This window comes from Rissa tridactyla, chromosome 5 (assembly GCF_028500815.1).
Source record: "Rissa tridactyla isolate bRisTri1 chromosome 5, bRisTri1.patW.cur.20221130, whole genome shotgun sequence".
NCBI lineage: Eukaryota > Metazoa > Chordata > Aves > Charadriiformes > Laridae > Rissa > Rissa tridactyla.
Genome location: NC_071470.1, coordinates 31653763 through 31674404, shown reverse-complemented (window position 1 = coordinate 31674404; position 20642 = coordinate 31653763). Strand labels below are relative to the sequence as shown.

At 38.5% G+C, this 20642-nt stretch overlaps 1 protein-coding gene across 2 annotated transcripts in view; it reads left to right on the top strand.

The window, feature by feature from the left end:
- Window positions 1-20642, top strand: part of FAM193A (family with sequence similarity 193 member A) — an 88277-nt gene that overhangs the window by 47253 nt on the left and 20382 nt on the right. The window contains exons 7-13 of one of the 2 annotated variants that reach the window (XM_054201848.1): window positions 3207-3331; window positions 10012-10156; window positions 15080-15157; window positions 16739-16851; window positions 17006-17248; window positions 19180-19333; window positions 19437-19616. In XM_054201848.1, the coding sequence (XP_054057823.1) occupies window positions 3207-3331; window positions 10012-10156; window positions 15080-15157; window positions 16739-16851; window positions 17006-17248; window positions 19180-19333; window positions 19437-19616 (1038 nt within the window). The remainder of the gene's footprint in view (window positions 1-3206; window positions 3332-10011; window positions 10157-15079; window positions 15158-16738; window positions 16852-17005; window positions 17249-19179; window positions 19334-19436; window positions 19617-20642) is intronic. The other variant, XM_054201846.1, reaches the window with a different exon arrangement.

Genomic DNA, 20642 nt, shown 5'->3' with positions numbered 1-20642 from the left:
GTTCTGGGCTCTTTCAGGTGTCTTCTGTGGTTTGTAAAATGTAAGGTGTTTTTTGTGTATGTGTGCTTGGAGACAGAGAGACTCTGAAAATGCAAATTTAATTCTTCAGAAATATAGATTAGGCATCTCTTACAATGAATTAATGAAATTATCTTTTCTTTGTAAAGAAAAAGGTGGGATGATGTTTGTGGTACTTATTCTGAAACTAATCTTTAAGCAGATCTACAAAATTTTAGATAATGCCTTTGAGAGTGTGTAAAACACTTCTTTATTAATCTTTAATGGTCTCTTGTCAACCATGTTTAAAGGACACAAACTTTAATGTGTAACACTAACTTAGATTGTTTCAATGTCCAACTTTTCCTTTATAAACAAGAATGGCTACTTGAAAGATCATCTCTTGCATCAGAACTAGTCTGTTATGTTATTTATTATTTCTAAAGTTCTTGTTCTTAAATGCTTGTCTTGATTGTGATGTTAGACTTGGGTTTATATTGTCAGGTAGAAAATAAGCAATAGCCTTTAAAATCTCTTCCTGAGTATCTGTCCATCATGGGTGAGTAACACAGCAAACAAATTCTGTAATTCTATTTGGTTAAGGGCTGAGAAGGTTATTAATCCTGTTTTGTTTATATTTCCCTGTACATCCTTTGTTAATGTCCTTATCCTGTGCATCCCTTTTCTTGTATAAACTTTGTGCAAGCCAAAAAAGAAGTGGATAAACTGGTAAATTTGGGGATTATTGCCAATTAGCTGAAAGTGCCTGTCTAGGTATATAAAGAGAGGAAAAGATCAGGAAGTAACAAGACTGTGATGGCCACAGGTGAGAAGGATATAAAATGGAGGGGAAACAGAGTGTCATTACTGAGGTAGGGCTGTTAGTAAAATTGAACTGGCAAAGCAGGAAGATGTTTCTATTAAGAAACTTGAGCATGTTTGGTGCTTTTTTCTGTTGTCAGTGCTCTGTATTTGCTGTTTTCTGTATTGTCTTACCCAGCTTTATCACTTAGATACAGATGTGAGGTTACTGCCGTCTCCAGTTTTTTGGCTGCTTTTAATAGTCATCAAGTCTCTAACAAGGTGATTGAGAGAAGATTGCTCTACAGGTTGATTTTTGCATTGGAATTTAGAAATTTGTTCAGCTGAAAAGTGAATGGATTACAGTACAAATCTTAGCTTTCTCAAAGTAGATCCGCCAGTAATGAACTCAGTGCCAGAACTACATAGCTGATCAGAAAGTAATCTTTTATTTTTTTCCCCTGGTTATTATTGTGAACTAGTAATCATGAAAACTTAACAGGTATGAGAGATTGGGATAATGGCCATGAAAAAACAGAAGATGCTTGAACTCCCTAATCTACGCCTTTTCTGACAAAATTCGAAGTGTAGTAAAATTTCTATTCTCTTTTAAAACACAAAGAATAAGAAAAAACAAAATACTCTAGATTCTTCTTGTCTTTTTCCTTCTGCAACACAACAAGTACTGTAAATTTCTTTCTACTAAGCTGTGACATTCAGAAACTGGAGTGTGAGAATGTAGGATACTATCTCTTGTCATACATTTCTTAGATTTATTAAATAACCTTTTTATTAAGTGGAGTAGTACGTCACAGCTTTCAATCAGGTAGCAGGGTCACTAGCCTTTCCAATGTGTATGGTTGTTTTCTTTCAAGATACCAGTGCACTATGGAAGAAGGAATCTTTTCAATTGAAATACATAAAAGGTAGTCAAGATCTCTAAACTTAGTGCAGCCTTTCTTTTAAAGGTAAAACCTTTGCACATAGCATGCTGTACGAAGGCATTTAATGCCTTGAACCTCCACCTGTGAGGAACTAATTTCTCAATGAAATTTTGAACAGCCTTTCAAAGGAATCCAGCTAACTAGCGAAGTTCGAGAGCAGGAACTAAAGCCTTGTGCCCCACCAGGGAATGACAGGTTAAACTGAGGGCAAGCTGGAAAGACTGTGGTCAGTACAGAAGAGCCATCAAGTACACAGTATAGCAGACTAGAAGGGAAAACTTACCTGGTATTTTTTTGTGAGGAATATTGTACGCTGCGCAGTCTGATACACAAGATTTTGTAGATGAGTGTTGACTGTTTTGTTCACAGCATAAGAATGGAAGATGCTTAGGAAATCAACCTTTCTCATTGTTGACCCTTGAGGAATTATTAGCAGTTTATAGAAATTTCAAATATTTTGAAGACATAATATTCAAAGTGAAACTGTATATGTATCTTATGCAACTCGGGGCGGGGGGGGGGAACCACCCACCCATTTATTAAATAATAATAAAACTCCAAACTTAATTCTTTTTTTGAATACTGATAGTCTTGTGTTTAGGTCTGACATAAATATGTATTTGGGTTTTAACCCATTATGCTTAACAAAACTTTGAAATTCCAGAGTATTCTGGTATTTATGGATACTCGTGGTTATAGCGCATAGGGCTTACTTGCTGATCTGATAGCCAGAACGCTTGCATTTAATTTTGTTGGGAGGGTGGGGGGGACTCCTGGTGTAGAAAACCTGTGTGCTGCTGGCTGTATGTGGGAAAATTTACTGACTTGAAAAAACATTATACCAGTCCTTGATTCTTATGTTTTCATAATAATAAATTTAAGTTTTAGTCCTTGAAATTACATACAATTATGTGTTAAATAACCTCAAATAGAAAGACATTCTGCTTACTAGAGAAGTAAGATGTTGGTCTCTTGTCTCTTTAGAAAACTTTGTTTTTGAAACTGTATTTGGAGAGAACTGTTTACTTGATTTATGTCAGTTTTGAATAAAGAGTGTAGGTTGCTATCATATATGTGCCCATTACTAGAGAAGTTCAAAGAACTGAAAAATCATCAGACAGACAATTATTTGACAAGAAAATCTAAAAAAAACTGGTTCAGATCATAAAATACATCTTTCAGTGCAGAAATGCATGGAAGCTTTCAACAACAGTATGATTTTTCTTTTTTTTTCTTTCTAATCCACAACAATTTGGGAAAACAAGGAATGAAGCTATGGTTACTTAAGTCATTAAAGAATTACTTAAATTCTGAGATTCTGGGTAAGATCTGAGCTGGATAATGCAGCCTGTAGGTTGGAAACTACATTTAAAAAAAAATAAATCTTGCCTTAGACAGTTTTTTTTGTTTTTAATTTTCTAACCCTAGCTTTTTTCTGGTTTGTTTGTTGGTTTTTTTTTATAGGAAAATGAACATTTGAAGAAATTTCAGGTGACATGGGAATTGCACAATAAGCATCTGTTTGAAAATCTGGTATTTTCTGAGCCACTCCTGCAGAATAGCTTGCCAACATTGGTGTCACAGCTAAGGTAGAGTTTAACTTTTCTTTTGCAATTCAAAGGAGAAATCAAAGCCCATGTTTGCAACCACAGCGCTTAAACAAAAAAAAACCACAACCAAATAAATCTCTGCTGCTTCTGCAATTTAATAGGTAAAAATCCTTGTTGATCTGTCTTGAAAACAGTATTGTTGATTGAGCAGGCTGCTGTCATAACTTGCTGGTTGGAAGAATTACTACCCTAATCTGCTTACTTGTAGGTTACCTAGTAAAATGACAGCATGCTATGAAAATGCTGATGGCATGACTGAATCATGCTGTTTTCACTTGTCATCAGGCATTGCTGCTGTCCTTACAACTCTACAAGCAAATTAAAGCCTCAATGCCTTCATACTTTACCATAGCGCCCAAATAACTTACTTTGGAGTTTTAAGCAATCTTTTCATTGGAGAAAGCAAAAGAAACAAAATCCCTTGCTATGTGCTTGCAGGTCTGATGGCATATTGCATTTCCAGGGGCTTTAAAATGTATATTTTGTTAGTGATGTTGCTCTGCTTGTAACTTGTGTACCTGCAAAGTGTTTGGGGTTTTTTAGGGAAGAGGTATTAATTCATAAAACTTGATTCTTTATCTTAAATCTAACATTGTTAAAGTACAGCCATGGATGGTTCGTGTTGATCTCTTGATCTTGTTTCTGATGAATAGACATTTATGCTCTGTGTACATGTGCGTTAAAGGTATTGTTTTGGGTATTTTTCCATGCTACAAGAGCAGTTTAATTAAGTCGGTCACAAGAGATGTTGCTCACAGTGAATAAAGAAATTTCTGATGAGTTCTTCTTTTGCTAATAGATACTAGGAAGGAAAGCAAGAAAAGGCAAGAGCCCTTAATTGTCACCAAGCTCAGCAAGAAGTCCGAGTTCCCTCAGAATAGCTTGTCTGATTGGTTTATGTGAAAATGGGTTGTTATTGAAAGCCTCTTTTTTTTCCCCTTTGTATCTTTTTTTTTTTTTCTGTCCAGACAGGTAGTTCTGTTGCTGTGTTCAATAGGGTGTTCTTCAATTGCGTATTTTCCCAGTGATCTGTGGTTGACTTTCCAGTACCGCCGTCACTGACACTGTATGCCTCAGCTATCTCCATGCTTTCTGACAAGGCTTTTCTGCATCTTTTACTCCAACAATCCTGGCTATATCAAGACTGTTTATATATTATCTTCATCTGCAGAGATTGGAATGGTCTTAGTGAAGCTTATTGTCATTTCTTAACAAAAGCATTGGATTGTTTTCATTTACCTCTTGTTCTCAAATGCTACTGCAATTAAAGCCTGAGTAACAGAAGGTGTTTTGCTGCAGAACTTCACTGTAGTGACAGCTACCTTCAAGGCTTAAATGTGATGAAGTCGGAATCTCTTCCTGCGGGAGTTTCTTTTCCAGTATGTCTGTGTTCACTGGATAGCCTTAAGGGTGTTTCACATAAACTGTGGTTTTGCCTAGATTGATTCACATGAAAAGGCTGTCTTTCTACAGACAGCTGAAGGTAGCCTCGCAATCGCAGGCCTTGGTTCTCATGGGGGACTTCAATCACCCCGATATCTGCTGGGAAGACCACACAGCCAGGCACGCACAGTCCAGGAGGCTCCTCCCGTGCATTGATGATAACTTTTTGACACAGGTGGCACAGGAGCCAACAAGGAGAAGAGCACTCCTGGACAAACACAGAGGGACTGGTGGAGGACATCAAGGTTGGGGGCACCCTAGGTCGTAGTGATCATGAAATGATAGAGTTCAGGATCATGGGTACTATGCACAAAACAACAAGAAGTAAAATTACAACCTTGGATTTCAGGAGGGCTAACTTTGACCTCTTCAAGAAACTGCTTGGAGAGATCCCGTAGGCTAGGGCTCTGGAAGGCAAAGGGGATCAAGAAAGCTGGTTGGTATTCAAAGACCACTTCCTCCAAGCTCAGGATTGGTGTATCCCGAAGAGCAAGAAATCGGCCAAGGGACACAGGAGACCTGCATGGTTGAGCAGGGAGCTTCTGAAAAAGCTCAAGTGGAAGAAGGAAGTTTACAGTAAGTGGAAGAATGGACTGACCTCTTGAGAGGATTACAAGAATGCCGCCAGAGCGTGCAGGGATGAAACGAGGAAAGCCAAGGCCGCTTTGGAATTAAACCTGGCTAGGGATGTCAAGCTCAACAGGAAGGGCTTCTACAAGTATATTGGAACCAAAAGGAAGACCAGAGAAGTTGTGGGCCCACTGTTGAATGAGACAGGAGCCATGGTGACGGAGGATGCGGAGAAGGCGGAGTTACTGAATGCCTTCTTTGCTTCAGTCTTTACTGTTTGTCCCAGGCCTCGGGAGTCCCAGGCTTTGGGGAAAGTAACAGGGAAAGAAGACTACTTCCCCTGGGTTGAGGAGGATTGAGTGAGGGATCAATTAGGTCAATTAAATATCCACAAGTCCATGGGCCCCGATGGGATGCACCCGAGAGTGCTGAGGGGGCTGGCGGAAGTCATTGCTGGGCCGCTCTCTATCATCTTTGAAAGGTCCTGGAGAACAGGGGAGGTGCCTGAGGATTGGGGGAAAGCCAACGTCACTCCAGTCTTCAAAAAGGGCAAGAAGGAGGACCCAGGGAACTACAGGGCGGTCAGCCTCACTTCCATCCCTGGAAAGATGATGGAACGGCTCATTCTGGGCGTCATCTCAAGGCATATGGAGGAAAAGAAAGCTATCAGAAGTACTCAACATGGATTCACCAAGGGGAAATCATGTCTGACTAATCTGATAGCCTTCTATGATGGCATGACTGGATGGATAGATGAGGGGAGGGCGGTAGACGTGGTCTACCTTGACTTAAGCAAGGTGTTCGACACGGTCTCCCACAGCATCCTCATAGGGAAGCTTAGGAAGTGCGGGCTAGATGAATGGACAGTAAGGTGGATAGAAAACTGGTTGAAGGACAGAGCTCAGAGGGTCGTGATTAGGGGCACAGAGTCTAGTTGGAGGTCAGTGACGAGTGGTGTTCCCCAGGGGTCGGTCCTGTTCAATATATTCATCAATGACCTGGATGAGGGAATAGAGTGCACCCTCAGCAAGTTTGCCGATGACACAAAGCTGGAGGAGGTAGCTGACACACCAGAAGGCTGTGCTGCCATACAGAGAGACCTGGACAGGTTGGAGAGTTGAGCAAGGAGGAACCTTATGAAATTCAACAAGGGCAAGTGTAGGGTGCTGCACCTGGGGAGGAATAACCCCATGCAGCAGTACAGGCTGGGGGTTGACCTGCTGGAGAGCAGCTAGGTGGAAAGAGACCTGGGAGTCCTAGTGGACAACAGGATGACCATGAGCCAGCAATGTGCCCTTGTGGCCAAAAAGGCCAATGGCATCCTGGGGTACATCAAGAAGAGTGTGGCCAGCAGGTCGAGGGAGGTCATCCTCCCCTTCTACTCTGCCTTGGTGAGGCCGCGCCTGGAGTACTGTGTCCAGTTCTGGGCTCCCCGGTTCAAGAGGGACAGGGAACTGCTGGAGAGGGTGCAGCAAAGGGCTACCAAGATGATTAGGGGACTGGAACACCTCTCTTATGAAGAAAGGCTGGGGGATTTGGGTTTCTTCAGTCTGGAAAAAAGACGGCTGAGGGGGGACCTTATCAACACTTATAAATACTGAAAGGGTGGGTGTCAGGAGGATGGGGCCAGGCTCTTTTCAGTGGTGCCCGGCAACAGGACAAGAAGTAATGGGCACAGACTTGAGCATAGGAAGTTCCACCTAGACATGAGGAGGAACTTCTTTACTTTGAAGGTGGCAGAGCACTGGGACAGGCTGCCCGGAGAGGTGGTGGAGTATCCGTCTCTGGAGACATTCAAAACCCGCCTGGACACATTCCTGTGCAACCTGCTCTAGGTGATCCTGCTCTGGCAGGGGGGTTGGACTAGATGATCTCCAGAGGTCCCTTCCAACCCTATGATTCTATGAGCCTTTTAGAAAGGAGAGGTTCAGCATGAGCTTCCTGTTTCATGATTTCTAGTTTATATAGTGTATGTCTTGTTTTTCTTTGGTAAAGATAGATTATGTCTGTTTTCATGGACTCCCAGGATTTCACTGCTGAGTTCTCTGGGTCTGAAGTAGGAGAACTAGGTAGCTTTCCCTTAGAAATTTTTCTGGAGGATAATCTGCCTTCCATTAGGAATTGGTGGGTGAATGTTCCATCAGAGAGGCCTCACATGGAGAAGGAGGGATCGGCCTGGTCCCCTGATCATTTGCTCACTAGAGAATCGTTTCCATGCAGTGGAGAAGGTGTTGCCAGAGTCTCTTTACAAAAGACCATTGGCCTCGTTGTTTTCTCTTCTTGAAGAAGAAATGTGAAATGGCATTTTGGCATCTCAGCTTCACTTAGATTTTGTGTGTTCACCCCTTCTCTCATCCCTTATTTAAATCACTAAATGTTTTGTGTATCTCTGGCTTTTTCAAAATATATAGTTGATGTGCTGTGATTAGTTCCAAGAACGCTTACCAGATGTCAGACTAGAAAAGATTTTCACTTAGTGAGGTTTAAACATAGCAGTCTTGTGGAGGTGGAGGTTACTAGCTGATATGAGATCAGCTGTGTCAATATTTCACAGGACTGGTCATCTACTCAGGGTTAACATAACTACTATGTTGTATCTTGTTCTGCTACCTAGTCAACACCTCTGGTTTGTTGAGGAGGCACACTCAGTTGTACAATCTGCAGACCATCTGTAAGAGCTGTCCATATGCTTATCAAGAGTTAATTAATCAGCAGGGCTTCTAGAGCAGAGGCAGCATTTCGTAAGGCAGTATTTTCATAATCACTATGTAAGGGAATCCAGTCCTTTCATAGGTTAATGACTAGTACTTCTTGATGACGGTGTCTATATGAAAAGTTTCTTAGAAGTTGCATATCTATCTTGGGTTAAGATGCTTTTGATTACATGCAATCACTGACATACCTCCTACATTTAACAGACTGCTTTATTGGGGTTTGGTAATGAAGTAACTAGCTGATACCTGGGGTTTTCCTGTCCTCTTTGCTTTCCCTGTATGTGATAGGACTGTGTTCAGGTTATATGCACAGCTTCAGTTAAATGCTGTTGGCCAAAAATTTCTGGGTTCTTGATGAAGATACGCAGGCATACAGTAGTATCTATGTCAACAGGTATGCCTTGGAAGATGCAGTTACTGTAAAGTAAGCAATTCTTGTTAATTCTTATGTATGTGTGATGCTTTTTATTACCTTTTTTTACTGCAGTCCAGGAATATATCCCACCTCTGTTTACAGGGCTGAAATGTTATCTAGATTATTGCTTCATACTTGCCTTGAGGGGTGAAAGTGTATTTACTAGTAGCACATTAGTCTTTACTTGAGAGTCACAATAAAAATTGGAACTGTAAATGCTGTTGCATTACTAATCTAAATTTAAAAAAAACTACGTTCTTTCGCTTCTAATGTGAGAGTATATTTAAAAAATATTTTGTGCACAACTAGTGTTTGAAAGAATAGTACTACTCAGCAGCAGTTATGAGAGAAAATTCTTGACTTAGGTACAGAAGGATCACAATTTCACATAATGGCATAATACCAGAAATGCAGGCTTCAAGAAGAGTAGTAAACTGTGATCTAGCAACAGGAATTGACGGAGTTTGCACTGAGAGTGTGGAAGTGTTGTTTCCTAAAGTCACCTCCCTGAAATACTGTAACTGGGCTTAAATGTCGAGTTTTAAGATGCTTCAGTCTTTTTTTTTTTTTGGTACTAGCTTTGACTCACTACACAATGTCTGTGCCTAGCCAGTTTCCTCTTGATTACTGAGTAGGAGAAATGTTGAAAAGCTTCAGTTTATTTGTGTCAATTTACAGATCGTTACAATTCAATGTGCTTTAAACACACGTTATCATATAGAATTTTGTCTTTTTACTTCTGAAATCAAGATTTTGGGAGTTTGCTTATTTACTTAAGAATTGTTGTGATGATGTGCTCTAATCAATTTTAAAGGAATTTGCTGTACGAGAATGTAGTAGTAGAAAGGAAGGTAAAACTGTCTCCTATTTATGGGGGTCCTTACAGAGAAAGTCATCAGTGAACGACATAACCACATTTTGAACTTGGTGCCGCTCAAGTGATAGTAGATAACTGTATGCAACCAAATTATCGCACTTGCCTCATTCTACAGCACTTTTCCCAGCTGGAACTCCCAGCTTGTCTAGTCATCTTACTCGTCTAGTAATCTTAGCATTGATCATGAGAGTTCTGATTAACAAGCTTCTGGCTTTATTTTTATATATAGTTCTTCAGTAAATAGTCAACATGTATATTTAGCCCATAGAATTTGGAAGGATAACTATATCAAGCAACAAAATTTGAGTAAATACGGCTCAGTAGGTTTGACATCTGGTTGCTTGTGGGAAAGAGGCTCTAGAAATGTTGCACTTCCCACATTCTTGCTATTGTTGGTTACAGAACATTGAAACAAGCAGTTGTTGGATATTTTTTAAAAAATTACTAAAAATACTAATTTTTTGAATACAAGCAGCTATGTGGGCCTAGGTGTATCAAGAACTGCACTTTAACCACACTTTTTTGGCTGGCAGAACTTAAAAGACTTAAAAGTGTGATTTTTTTTTTTTTTTTTTTTTTTTTTTTTTTTTTTCCCCCAGTCAAATGTCTCTTCTATAACAAGTGCTATTTGAACTTTTAGGCTTGGAACAACACACGATTCCTGTAGTGAAGATATGTATAGTACCTTGCTACAAAGGTATCATCAGCTGGAACAGGAAATGGGTCAAGTTGCTGAAGCATGGCTTGAATGCCAGAAAAGAATAGATGATTATGTTGATGAACAGGTAAGAATCGCGTAAGTGGTCTCAAGGCTGATTCTAGAGGGAGCAGCCCATTCAAGGCTGTGCCTCTTGTGAAGAGTTTCTTTGATATTTTTATCCAGAGCTTTGAAACAACAAAACGTAACTTCTTTCATTGATGTCAGTCTTTCAGAAAGAATAGAACACTAACATACAAATACATAACAGTGATTGGACAGAAACATCTTCAAATTGTTGAAAAAGGTTGTTGTGCCATTGTTTAGAGATAGTCTTTGAACATTTTTGAATTACTTTAGCCCGTAAGTTGCCCATAGCACATCTGAAACTTTCTTTTGTAGATGTCACTAGGAAAAGGAAAAAAAACCCCAACAACCCACACAACAAAACCCGCTAAGCTTCCAAAAGAATAATCGCACTAAATGAAATTCAGAAGAGATTGCTTTTAAAAACTATTGCATGTTGCATAGTGTGATGATTGACCTTCATGCAGCTGTCAAAATCAGAACTCCAGAGTCTTGTTACATAAATATTTGAGAATTCTGAAGTTAGCCTTTTTTTAATTAAGTATATGTTCGGACTGCTGATTCTTCTGAGTTTGTGCTACATTTCAGAAAATAATCATGTTGTTGTGCTGACTCCTACATTGTCAAGTGCTTAATTTTCAGAAAAATAGCTGTTTCTTTTGCAAGTGGTTGTTTATACTGTCTCAAAATTGCTCATGTGCTTTTTGTCTCATGTTGAAAGAACTTGAATTTTTTGAAAACACCTCAGGATAAGGCTTTGAATACTGTTTAGTTCTTATATTATATAAGAGTATACTAGAAGTATACTAGAAGAAGTATACTAGAAGAAAGAATGTGTCTTGAAATAATTGAAGATACAGAATTTTATAGAACTTTTCTTGTATTTTGAAGTTTTATGAGCATTAGGAATATGGAGGTCCAATTTACGATTTAGTAATGCCATGTTACTCCTATAGATAACAAACGTATGTTTAAAGTCTTGTAGGACACTGTAAATGTCCTTCAGAGGCTGTTCCCTGTGATGAAGATTCAAGTGAGCTTTAACCACTAATTCCAGTACCTCGAAGATGGAGTCAGGGCATAACTAATTTTATTTTTAGAGATTGTTCTATATTTGGGGTCTGCATCTGTGAGTGATCAGTTATGAAGTTTTCTCTTGGTCTGGCTGCTTTTGTGCACGTAAATATTTGATGGTGGCTCAGTAAAATTTCATCTTCTCACATTTTGTTCTACTAGAAGTAATTTTCCCTGTGGTCTCAGGGTGTTGTGGCTGGCTGATACTGCCTCTCCAGTAAGAAAGGGAGCCCAGTTCACTTCTCATTATTTGCTTTTTTTCCAAAAGATGAAATTTCTATAGAGTCACATTCATATCAGACCTCTGACTGGTTGATCCGCACCACTTCAAAATCAACTCTTAACTGATATTTCTGTATTTCTCTGTATCAAGTGACCATACAGCTGCCACAAGCATTGTTTTATCTGCTCAGTGTAGCCTGTATCTTAATGCAAACAGCAACCCTTCTCCCATTTGGGGAAACTTAATGATTTCTTATTTCCTAATGACCAAAAAAACCCTGCAATGGGAGCGTGTAGGGGAAAAAAAGCTAAAATTTAAGCCATCAAATTTTAAAGGAGATATCGATATTGGTATTTATGTTGTAGAAAAAGTATTTTCACAATCATGCCTTAAACCCTGTGTTGTTGATAACCTGTGGTTATACTGTCTTGATGAAAAATACATCATTCAGTATGACCATCTTACCTGAATTTGCACCGATATTTTTGTTAACAAGGTATAAATCAGAAAGCCCGGCTACTATGGAAACTGGGTCTTAAAACGGCAAAGGCATGTTCATTATTTGCTGCCTCTTAGCTTAACAAAATTGTGAGGTTTTATTGCAAATGTTTCAAAGGTTAGAACACAGACCATCACAAGAGAACTTAAGAATGATCCTCATTTATTTACGGTGGAACTATACCCAAAATTTTAGACAGGGCATCAGCGGGGATAATTAATGGATCCTCCACTACAGTATGTTATCTTACTTTTTCTTGGAGGGAGGGGAAGTGAATAGCTTTTGCAAGCAATACAAATACTACTTTTTTTTTTGTAAATACTTTGTAAGACAGCTGTGTCATATACAGACATGTGACTTAATACCACGCTATACTGCTATACTATGTGTGCACACTGTAATAAAACTTAGAATAAGGATTTGTTCATATCAGCACATGTATTCATCACATGTTAAAATCTGAGGAAGATGTTTTAGCATATTTGGAATATAGGAGAGTTTAAATGTATGCAGCCTGTACTTCCAGATCCTGTTTTTCTTACCAAATTTAGACTACATTGAACTCAGGAGGTCCTAAATATATCTGGATCATTCCCATAAGTAATGGTTAGATAGTTATAGGTACTTCATGTGAAAGTGTTTCCTTTTTTTTTTTTTTTCTTCTTTTACTGCTGGCTCCCACAGATGAAAGGAATACAGGAATTCCTTTGCCCAGCTCCACAAGAGCACAGGGAGACCTTCTTGCTTGTCTCTCCAAATTTGTGTGTGATTTATTTTTTTTTTAACAGTGCTGGTCAGCTTAATAGGAAAAAATAGTAGTGTACGCTCATAATTGGTTTTTGTCTTTATGGTGTCTGTACAACTAATTGAAACACTCACTGTTTTTGGGTGCTAAGTGTTTGTGATAAGAAGAATCATTTTTATTACTTCTAGTGAAACAGGCTAGGAAAATAGATTACATTCACAGGTAGAATTTGGGATGCTCAAATGTGCTATTCACATTTGATAGAGTTTAAAATTTGGAAGCAGTGAGCATCCTGTGATGTATGTAGGAACATCAGAGTTCTCACAGGTGATGTAGTGGTATGTGTCAGTTCTGACCAAACTTCTGGCTTTGTTTCATGCTTAAATGTATTTCAGAATGGAAAAATACTTGTTCAGCGGCCTGTCTCTCTTTACCATGTATTGTCTGATGGATCTCAAATACTTTTTAGCCTCAAATAGACCGGGAGGAAGGAGGAGGGTGGTAGTGGACCCCTCTCCTCCATTGGGCAACAGTGATAGCATATTCACTGCAGATGTGCAAGACTCGAGTGTAATTTTTTCCTTCTGATGGCATTTAAATTTATCTCCCACTCCCTAGCAGAATTCTTGGGCGTGAATCATGTGGTTTGTATTGCAGCTGCTTTGCTCTGCTGAAATAAATATTCATTGGGGAAGAGAAAGAGGGAAGTGTTTCCCTATTATTTATGGAATTAATAAGATACTTGCAGACATGGGGTATTGGAAAGGCTGCAAAGTTGGAAGTAGGAAAACTTCAGCTTCGGCCCCTGTTCGCATTAATACTCAAGAGTACGAAGACTTAAACCATGCTGTTTTCTTTGACAGTTTCTTGGCAGGCTTGAGTAGGCAGCTCCCAGTTAATGCACTGGCTGTTTTAAACGTCATTCTTTGGCATTAAAGTCTTCTCTTATAACGTACAGTGAATGTATGTGCCTGTCTCTGATGGTGAGGATTCAGTTAGGTGGCAGGACACCTAAACCAGTGAGTGTTGCTGTGGTTAGATATAGCTCAAGGGTGCTCAGAAGCTGATAGTACAGCCAGGATGAAATTTCCAATGTTCTTTTGCCGCAGCCTCTGCAGTACCTTTTAGTGTGTTCTTAAGAAATGGTACCAATGGTTCAAGAATATTTCATGCATGCTATTTTTATTTTTTTAAAAAAATACATGCACGTGATAAACTAATTTTTTTGTTTGGTGTTAATTTAACCTCACTGGAGCAGGGGAAGTCAAAATCCAGAGTAGTAATTAGAATTACATGCTGCTGATTGTTTCAGGAATTCATTAAGCAAAACTTTACCACTTAATACTGTTTTGGATCCCCAGCTTAAAATTTCGTTTTCCCAAGTTAAAGAATGATAATAGCAATAATGCACTTAGGTTAATAATAAGACTTTAAACTTTTGATCAAGTATGAATTTCTAGAGGCATGCTTTTGAAGGGAGGGAAAAAAAGATTGCTAGTGGTATAAGCTACTGGACTTTGGCACACTGACATATCTGTATGAAGCAATTTTTAATATTTTAAAAGGTGGTAGATTTTATTTTATTAATTAGGTAAAAGGAAAAAAGAACTGTAAAAGATAAGCTAGATAGTTGTTTTCTCTCACTGGTGAAGTAGCGCTCTTAAAATGTTCTAAGATACAACAGGAGAAGTTTTGTTATTGCGTTTTGCTGTGTTAAAATTCCTGTAAGCTTTTGCATTCTGTCAGAGTGAATTTATTTACTAAATCAGAAAATTATCATTTGCGTACAAAACATTACAGGCTCTATGTGCATTTATGGTGATGTGATTCAGGGATGAGTAATTATAAAATATTTTTCCAGCCTTAGGTAGGTCATGGGCATGAAATACATTGAGGAATAAAAGTGGTAAATAGCGTTAGTCTAGGTCACTGCTTAATTTGGTTTATTTTTCTCTTTTTTTTTCCTCTTTGGGTGGTTAGTTCCGCATGTGGTACATCAGAGTTTGGACTTGAGCCTGTGTTGTGGCCTTGATGAAAGTCCTGAATCTCTAAATTTTAATGGGTTTTAGTGGATCTGAAATGTTGAGGATTTAATGCCAATCACATTTTATTGAAAATGCTATGAAAACATTTAATGAAAACAATTACTAACATAAGGAATAAAAGTGTAAAAATCTGAAAAATAGTGTAGATTAATATAAAATCTTATGCTTAAATGACTCAAAATGATTAGCAAATAAAATACACTTCATATTGACTAAGTATGCAAATACTGTCAAAATGGTGTAGATGAGCTAGGTTTAATGAAACTGATAGGCTAATTGACAACAGCGTTAGGTTTTCTATTATTAAATCAATGGGTTTTCCTTAAATTCTGTTTTAGATGGCAATGAAAACAAAACAACGCATGCTAAAGGAAGACTGGGAATTTTTTAAACAGAGACGTTTTATTGAAGAGCAGGTAGGATTTTTTTTATACCATACTAATTTATACTAATGCTTCATGTATATTTGTAAGATGCAAACATATGAGTGTAGTATATTGTACTAGTTCTGTGTGATCTAATTTTGCAACTATGCCAGCCATGAAATTTGGTCAGCTAAAATACAGAAAAGCAAGATCCAAGACGAGAACATAATCTCAGTTACTACAAGATAAAAACATAAGCACCATAGTCTTAGGGTTGAATAGCAGGTTTTAAAATTCTTTGTACAATAAAAAGGGGGATTTTTGATGCCTTAGAGTGGCATCCAAAACAGCCAATACATTGAGCGTGGAGCTGCCTTGATGTATGTGATAGGGAATATTGTGTTCGAGCTTAACAAATTCCCTTGCATGTGCAGAGCTGAGGAGTGTGAACCACAAGAGCAGGGTAGATGATTCCATCTGCTACGACTCTGGCGATGGCTCCTACATCTGTTTTGTGGGGGAAAGGCTGAGCAGAACTATCTGCCTCTTTTAAGCTGTAGCCAGAGAATGGTCAGTAGAAGTTCCTAACTTATTTTAAAACTGTCTGCTGTTTAAGACACAGTACTTTGTTCTGTAGCCTAGAAGTGTTTGAGTACATATCACGCTTTCCGTAAAAGTACAGTGTGACTTGGCTAGAGTCAAGACTGGATAGGGAACCGCTCTGTTCCTCTATCACTGTGCAGAAAGAAATGCTAGTCATGAGCCAGAGAGAGTATGACAGTACATTTTAATAAACTTAAACTTAAATTGGCAATATCTCAAAGCAGTCATCAGTAAGTACTTTTTCCTATAAGGAACATAAGCCTGTGTTAACCATGTCTTTAGAACATCTGGTATACAGGGCCCCTCAGAGGACTTGAGGAAGAATCCTCTTTTTCCTTGATCCTAATTGGGCTTAAGTGAGCTGTAAGCCCCTGGCTGCTTAGGTAAGGATCAGTTCTGGGCATCTATAGAAGTAGAAGCTTAGGCACATCCTTGTTTAACCTAAGGTTTGTAGGTATCTAATGAAATTAGGTGCTTTCCAGATTAGGCCTCCGCCAGGTGGAGGTTATTTGGATTGTATTTTTTCACTAATGCAGTTGAGTCCTGTTTTGGGCAGCTACTTTGTTGCTCAAGTCTATGCCATTGGGCTACAGAATTAGTCCTAATTCTTTTTTGCAAGCTAAGGGTGAGTTTGCATTCTTTCTCCATTTGTCAGCAGTGTCCTTTTGTTCATGCCATGAAACAAGACAAGAACTACTCGGCTTCAGAGTGCGTCAGCAGAAATACCATGCAAGATGCACATACAAATGAGTCAAGGAGATGGTCTTGGCCACTTTACTATTTCATAGTAGAAACATAATTTCTTTGAAGAGTTTCAGTGCCAAGTGTTTGTTGTTTGTGACTTTGAACTTCTTCCTTTTTTCACTCGTAATCAAAACACCACCTTCATTAAATTATTCGGAGTGCTTCTTTTAAAGTGTTTTGCTCCAAACCCTTTTTTGATTATGTAATTTGTTAATCATGATGTGCCATTGAATTTTAATGGAAAGACTTGCACTACTAAAACACTGCCTTTGTAATTTACTTCAGCTTAATAACAAGAAAGCACTAGCTGGGGAGAACAACTTCACAGACACAATGAGACACATGCTGTCTTCACGTTTGAGCATGCCTGACTGTCCCAACTGTAATTATAGAAGAAGGTGAGCTGATGTTTTTAATATGAAATCATAATAAATCATTAATTTCTTGTTAGAGGAAAAAGGAAATACATCATTGGAACAAAGATTGTGGTTACTTTAAATGAATGCTACTTAAGCAAGGTCATAAAAATCTGTAATCTTAATTCTTGAACAGATGTACTTGTGATGACTGCAGCCTTTCACACATTTTAACGTGTGGCATCATGGATTCTCCTATAACGGATGATATCCACATTAACCAGTTACCACTACAAATTGATTCTGCTCCGGATTATCTATCTGAGATCCGCGCACCTAGTATGTCTTCAGCAAGTTCAGGATCAGGTTCCAGCTCGCCTATTACAATTCAGCAACATCCCAGACTGATCCTCGCAGATAATGGTTCTGCACCAACTTTGTAAGTTCTTTTTTCTGTTTTAAAATTTTGGAGTGAGTTGAACTTAAGCAGGCAAGTTGCATTGGCTGACTATCATTATGTAATGCTAGTTCTGCCTCAGAAAATTATTTAATACTGGTACTGTATTCAGCAGACCACAACTCCAGTGCTATATGTTGTGCAAACATTAAAAAAAATAAATAATCCTGTAAAGTTTAAAAAATTTCTGAAGATGTTGACTTACCAGTATTGCTAGAAGTGCATGTAGTATGTACTTTACTGCTTTGAGATTTCAAGGACATCCGATACTGATGTACGTTAGAGCATTGTTTTAAAATGTCACATTTTGTTAGACTGAGCAAGGGAACTGGTGATCTTTTCTTTGAGGGATGGTCATCTCATATGAATCAGTTTAGTTCCAAAAAAACCTTTATTAGGAGGCTTTTAGGATTGTTGAAGTTGTGTTAACTCGAGTCTTGCATCAAAAGTTATTGTCCCTATCAGAACTATCTGCCACCCTATTTTATTCAGATTGCAATGACCATCCGGTTTGAGGCATTAGTCTAATGGTAGACTTCTGCTTCTTCTGTAATTTTGAAGTGTTAAAACTGCTTGGTAGGCTGGCTTCTGTTTGTGGTTAGGGTACAGCTAACCAGCAGTCTCCTCTGTCACATAATATCCTAAAGGAATATTTAAAAAGACCCAACTTCACTGCTGGTGGGAACATTAATGAAATACCTGTTTTCAGTACAGTCAAAGGAATTGTCATTAGTGTTCTGTGTTAATATGATGTGACGAACAAGGACAGTGCAGGTATGTGGGATGTTTCTCAAGAATATCACTTCACTAAGTTCAATTTCCTTTAAACCTTTACCTTTGTATTTACTACCATCAATGGTTTAATCTTCCATAACAGGACTTCAGTTTCGAACCTATTTGGGGTGCGCTTAAAAACAGATTATGTGTCACTGTGTTTAGCTACATATTCTTAAATGCGTGGTTTGCAATTTCTGTAAACTCATTAGTTTTGCTGCCGAAATGTCCAAAATTGTTCAGTTTTTCTCTTCAGAAGCTAGCTCAGTTGAATCTGAGTATGATTTACTCCAAGAAGCCTATTTTTAGGGAAATAGCACTGCTCCTTGGGGAAGGGCCTTTTTATGTCTCGTATCTGCTGTGTTTTATTTCCTCGTTGCACATTTGAAATATGCCTAATGGTGCCATCATGTAATTAAATTTTGGCGCAGCATCTCATGGAATGAAAAAAGATAAAGTGCACAGTTTAAGAGCTCTTTTAAGAGCTCTGGATTGCTGTAGAAACATGAACTAACCAATCTTTGCAACACTTCCCTGGAGCGGATAATTAAACATGCATGTTCTCTTACTAGCTGTCTATGTAGAAAAAAATTCCATTAAGTATTTTAGAGCAGATTCTGAAAAGCACGTAGATGGGGGGTTGTCTAGGAACTAATTGCTATTGAGAAATTTAGGAGTTACTATAATGTATTCAGTGTTCCCTACTTACTGGTTTGACATTTAATGTATGGAAAAACTTGAATTTTATGTTGTACTTTTTTGCACTTCACACTTTCTGTAAAGTAAATCATTGGCATAAGGCTTTTTCCATCAAATTAAAGGTCATCCATATCCTGTCATTATTAATTTGATAGATTCTTGGTCAGAAACCAGTGGTGGAAAACTATTTTACACAGAAATAGCAGAGAATCTTATTTGTGATACAGGCTGACGTTCAGGCATGCAACAACTATATTCAGCAAGATTTTATGGCAGGTTGCTTGATTTTACTTGCTTGAAAAACTAAGTTTAGTTTAACAACTTATAAGACAATCCTTTGGCTCCTAATTGGAACATTCATACAAGCGATGTATTCCTGCTATCACAATTAACAGAGGTTACCAAGCACTGTGATTTATCTAAGCCTCTCTTCCCCTCAGTGGTAGTGATGATGAAGATGTTGCGCCATTATCAGCAAAATTTGCTGATATCTACCCACTGAATAATTACGACGATGCAGAGGTGGTAGCCAACATGAATGGGATTCACAGTGAGCTAAATGGCGGAGGTGAAAACATGGCATTGAAAGATGAGGTACAGCATTTACAGTGTCGTATCTTTTTTTCTGGCAGTTCGATATTCTCGCTGGGGAAAGGCCTCTCCATCACCTCTATGTTAATGGATTAATGTTGTCCAGTCTCCTCAGGTGAGCAGTACTAGCAGCAGTTCCTCAGAAGCAGATGATGAAGAAGCGGATGGGGAGAGCAGTGGTGAACCACCAGGGACTCAAAAGGAGGAAATGTCTCTAGGAAAAAGAGCATTAAGGAAAGATGAAGCAAAAATGGATAGCCCACCACCTTCTTACCCCAGTCAGCAGGTATAGTAATCTGAAAGCAACCCTTTTAGTAAATTAGTTTTTGAAATGTGGCTGCTCGAATAAGAATACATTTACATCTTCAATTAAATATTTCCCTTCTAATATGTTATGTTATCAGTCGGTGGATATGATACCTAAAATATTTTTCAGTTAATTGTATATTGTCATGGCTGATACTTCCTTTAGTCAAAACCTGAAATATGTTAATTATATTGAAGGTGGCTCCAGTAAAAGGGGAAAAAAAATTATTCCTGTCTGTATGAATGAGAAATAGAAACCAAGAAGTATTTCTGCTTGGAAGTCTGAGCTTGGTCTTTGTTAAATGTTAATGTTGTTATTTGAAATTAATCGGGGGGACACGGGGAAGGGGAGGATGATGTGAGTACTTAGTTAACAGATACTTCTTAGTATTATATCTGAGAACTAACTTTCTCTCTCGGAAGCCTGTGCAGTTAAATCCATTGCATGACTTATGGCATGGGTCTTGGTCTGCATGATTTTTTTTGAATTTTTTTAATGGTTTAAGATTATTAAGCTCTTTACTGTAAGGTCACCAAACCACCCAGACAGCCATGCCTAGAGTATCTACTCAGCAGGTGTTTGCTGTAACAGCTGAGCACCAAAGCAAAGCCTCCGATGGACTTGTCTTTGTGACCATGTGGCTTTTAATCTGAGTTACCCTGCAGCTACAACATGGGCTCACTGTTTGAAGAGAGAACGTACCAGTCACTTTTCTTATTGTACAAAAGAATCCACATTGGAGAGGGCACCTTTGAGACCTTAAACAACAATCAGATGGGAACTCACATTAGATGTTCCCCTGTGGTTGGGATGTTTGTAAGGCCTTCCACTATAAGTGTTTCCTCATGTGTTAAGAGTATTAAGCTACAGCTTTTCTTTCAGCAAGTACGTTGAGAAATTTTCTGTGTATGGCTGACCAATGCCATCGTACTTATATGAGCTGCGACCTCTGTCAAACTAGTTTGAAACTGGTTAACAGATTCAGCATTTGTTGTGGAAAATCAA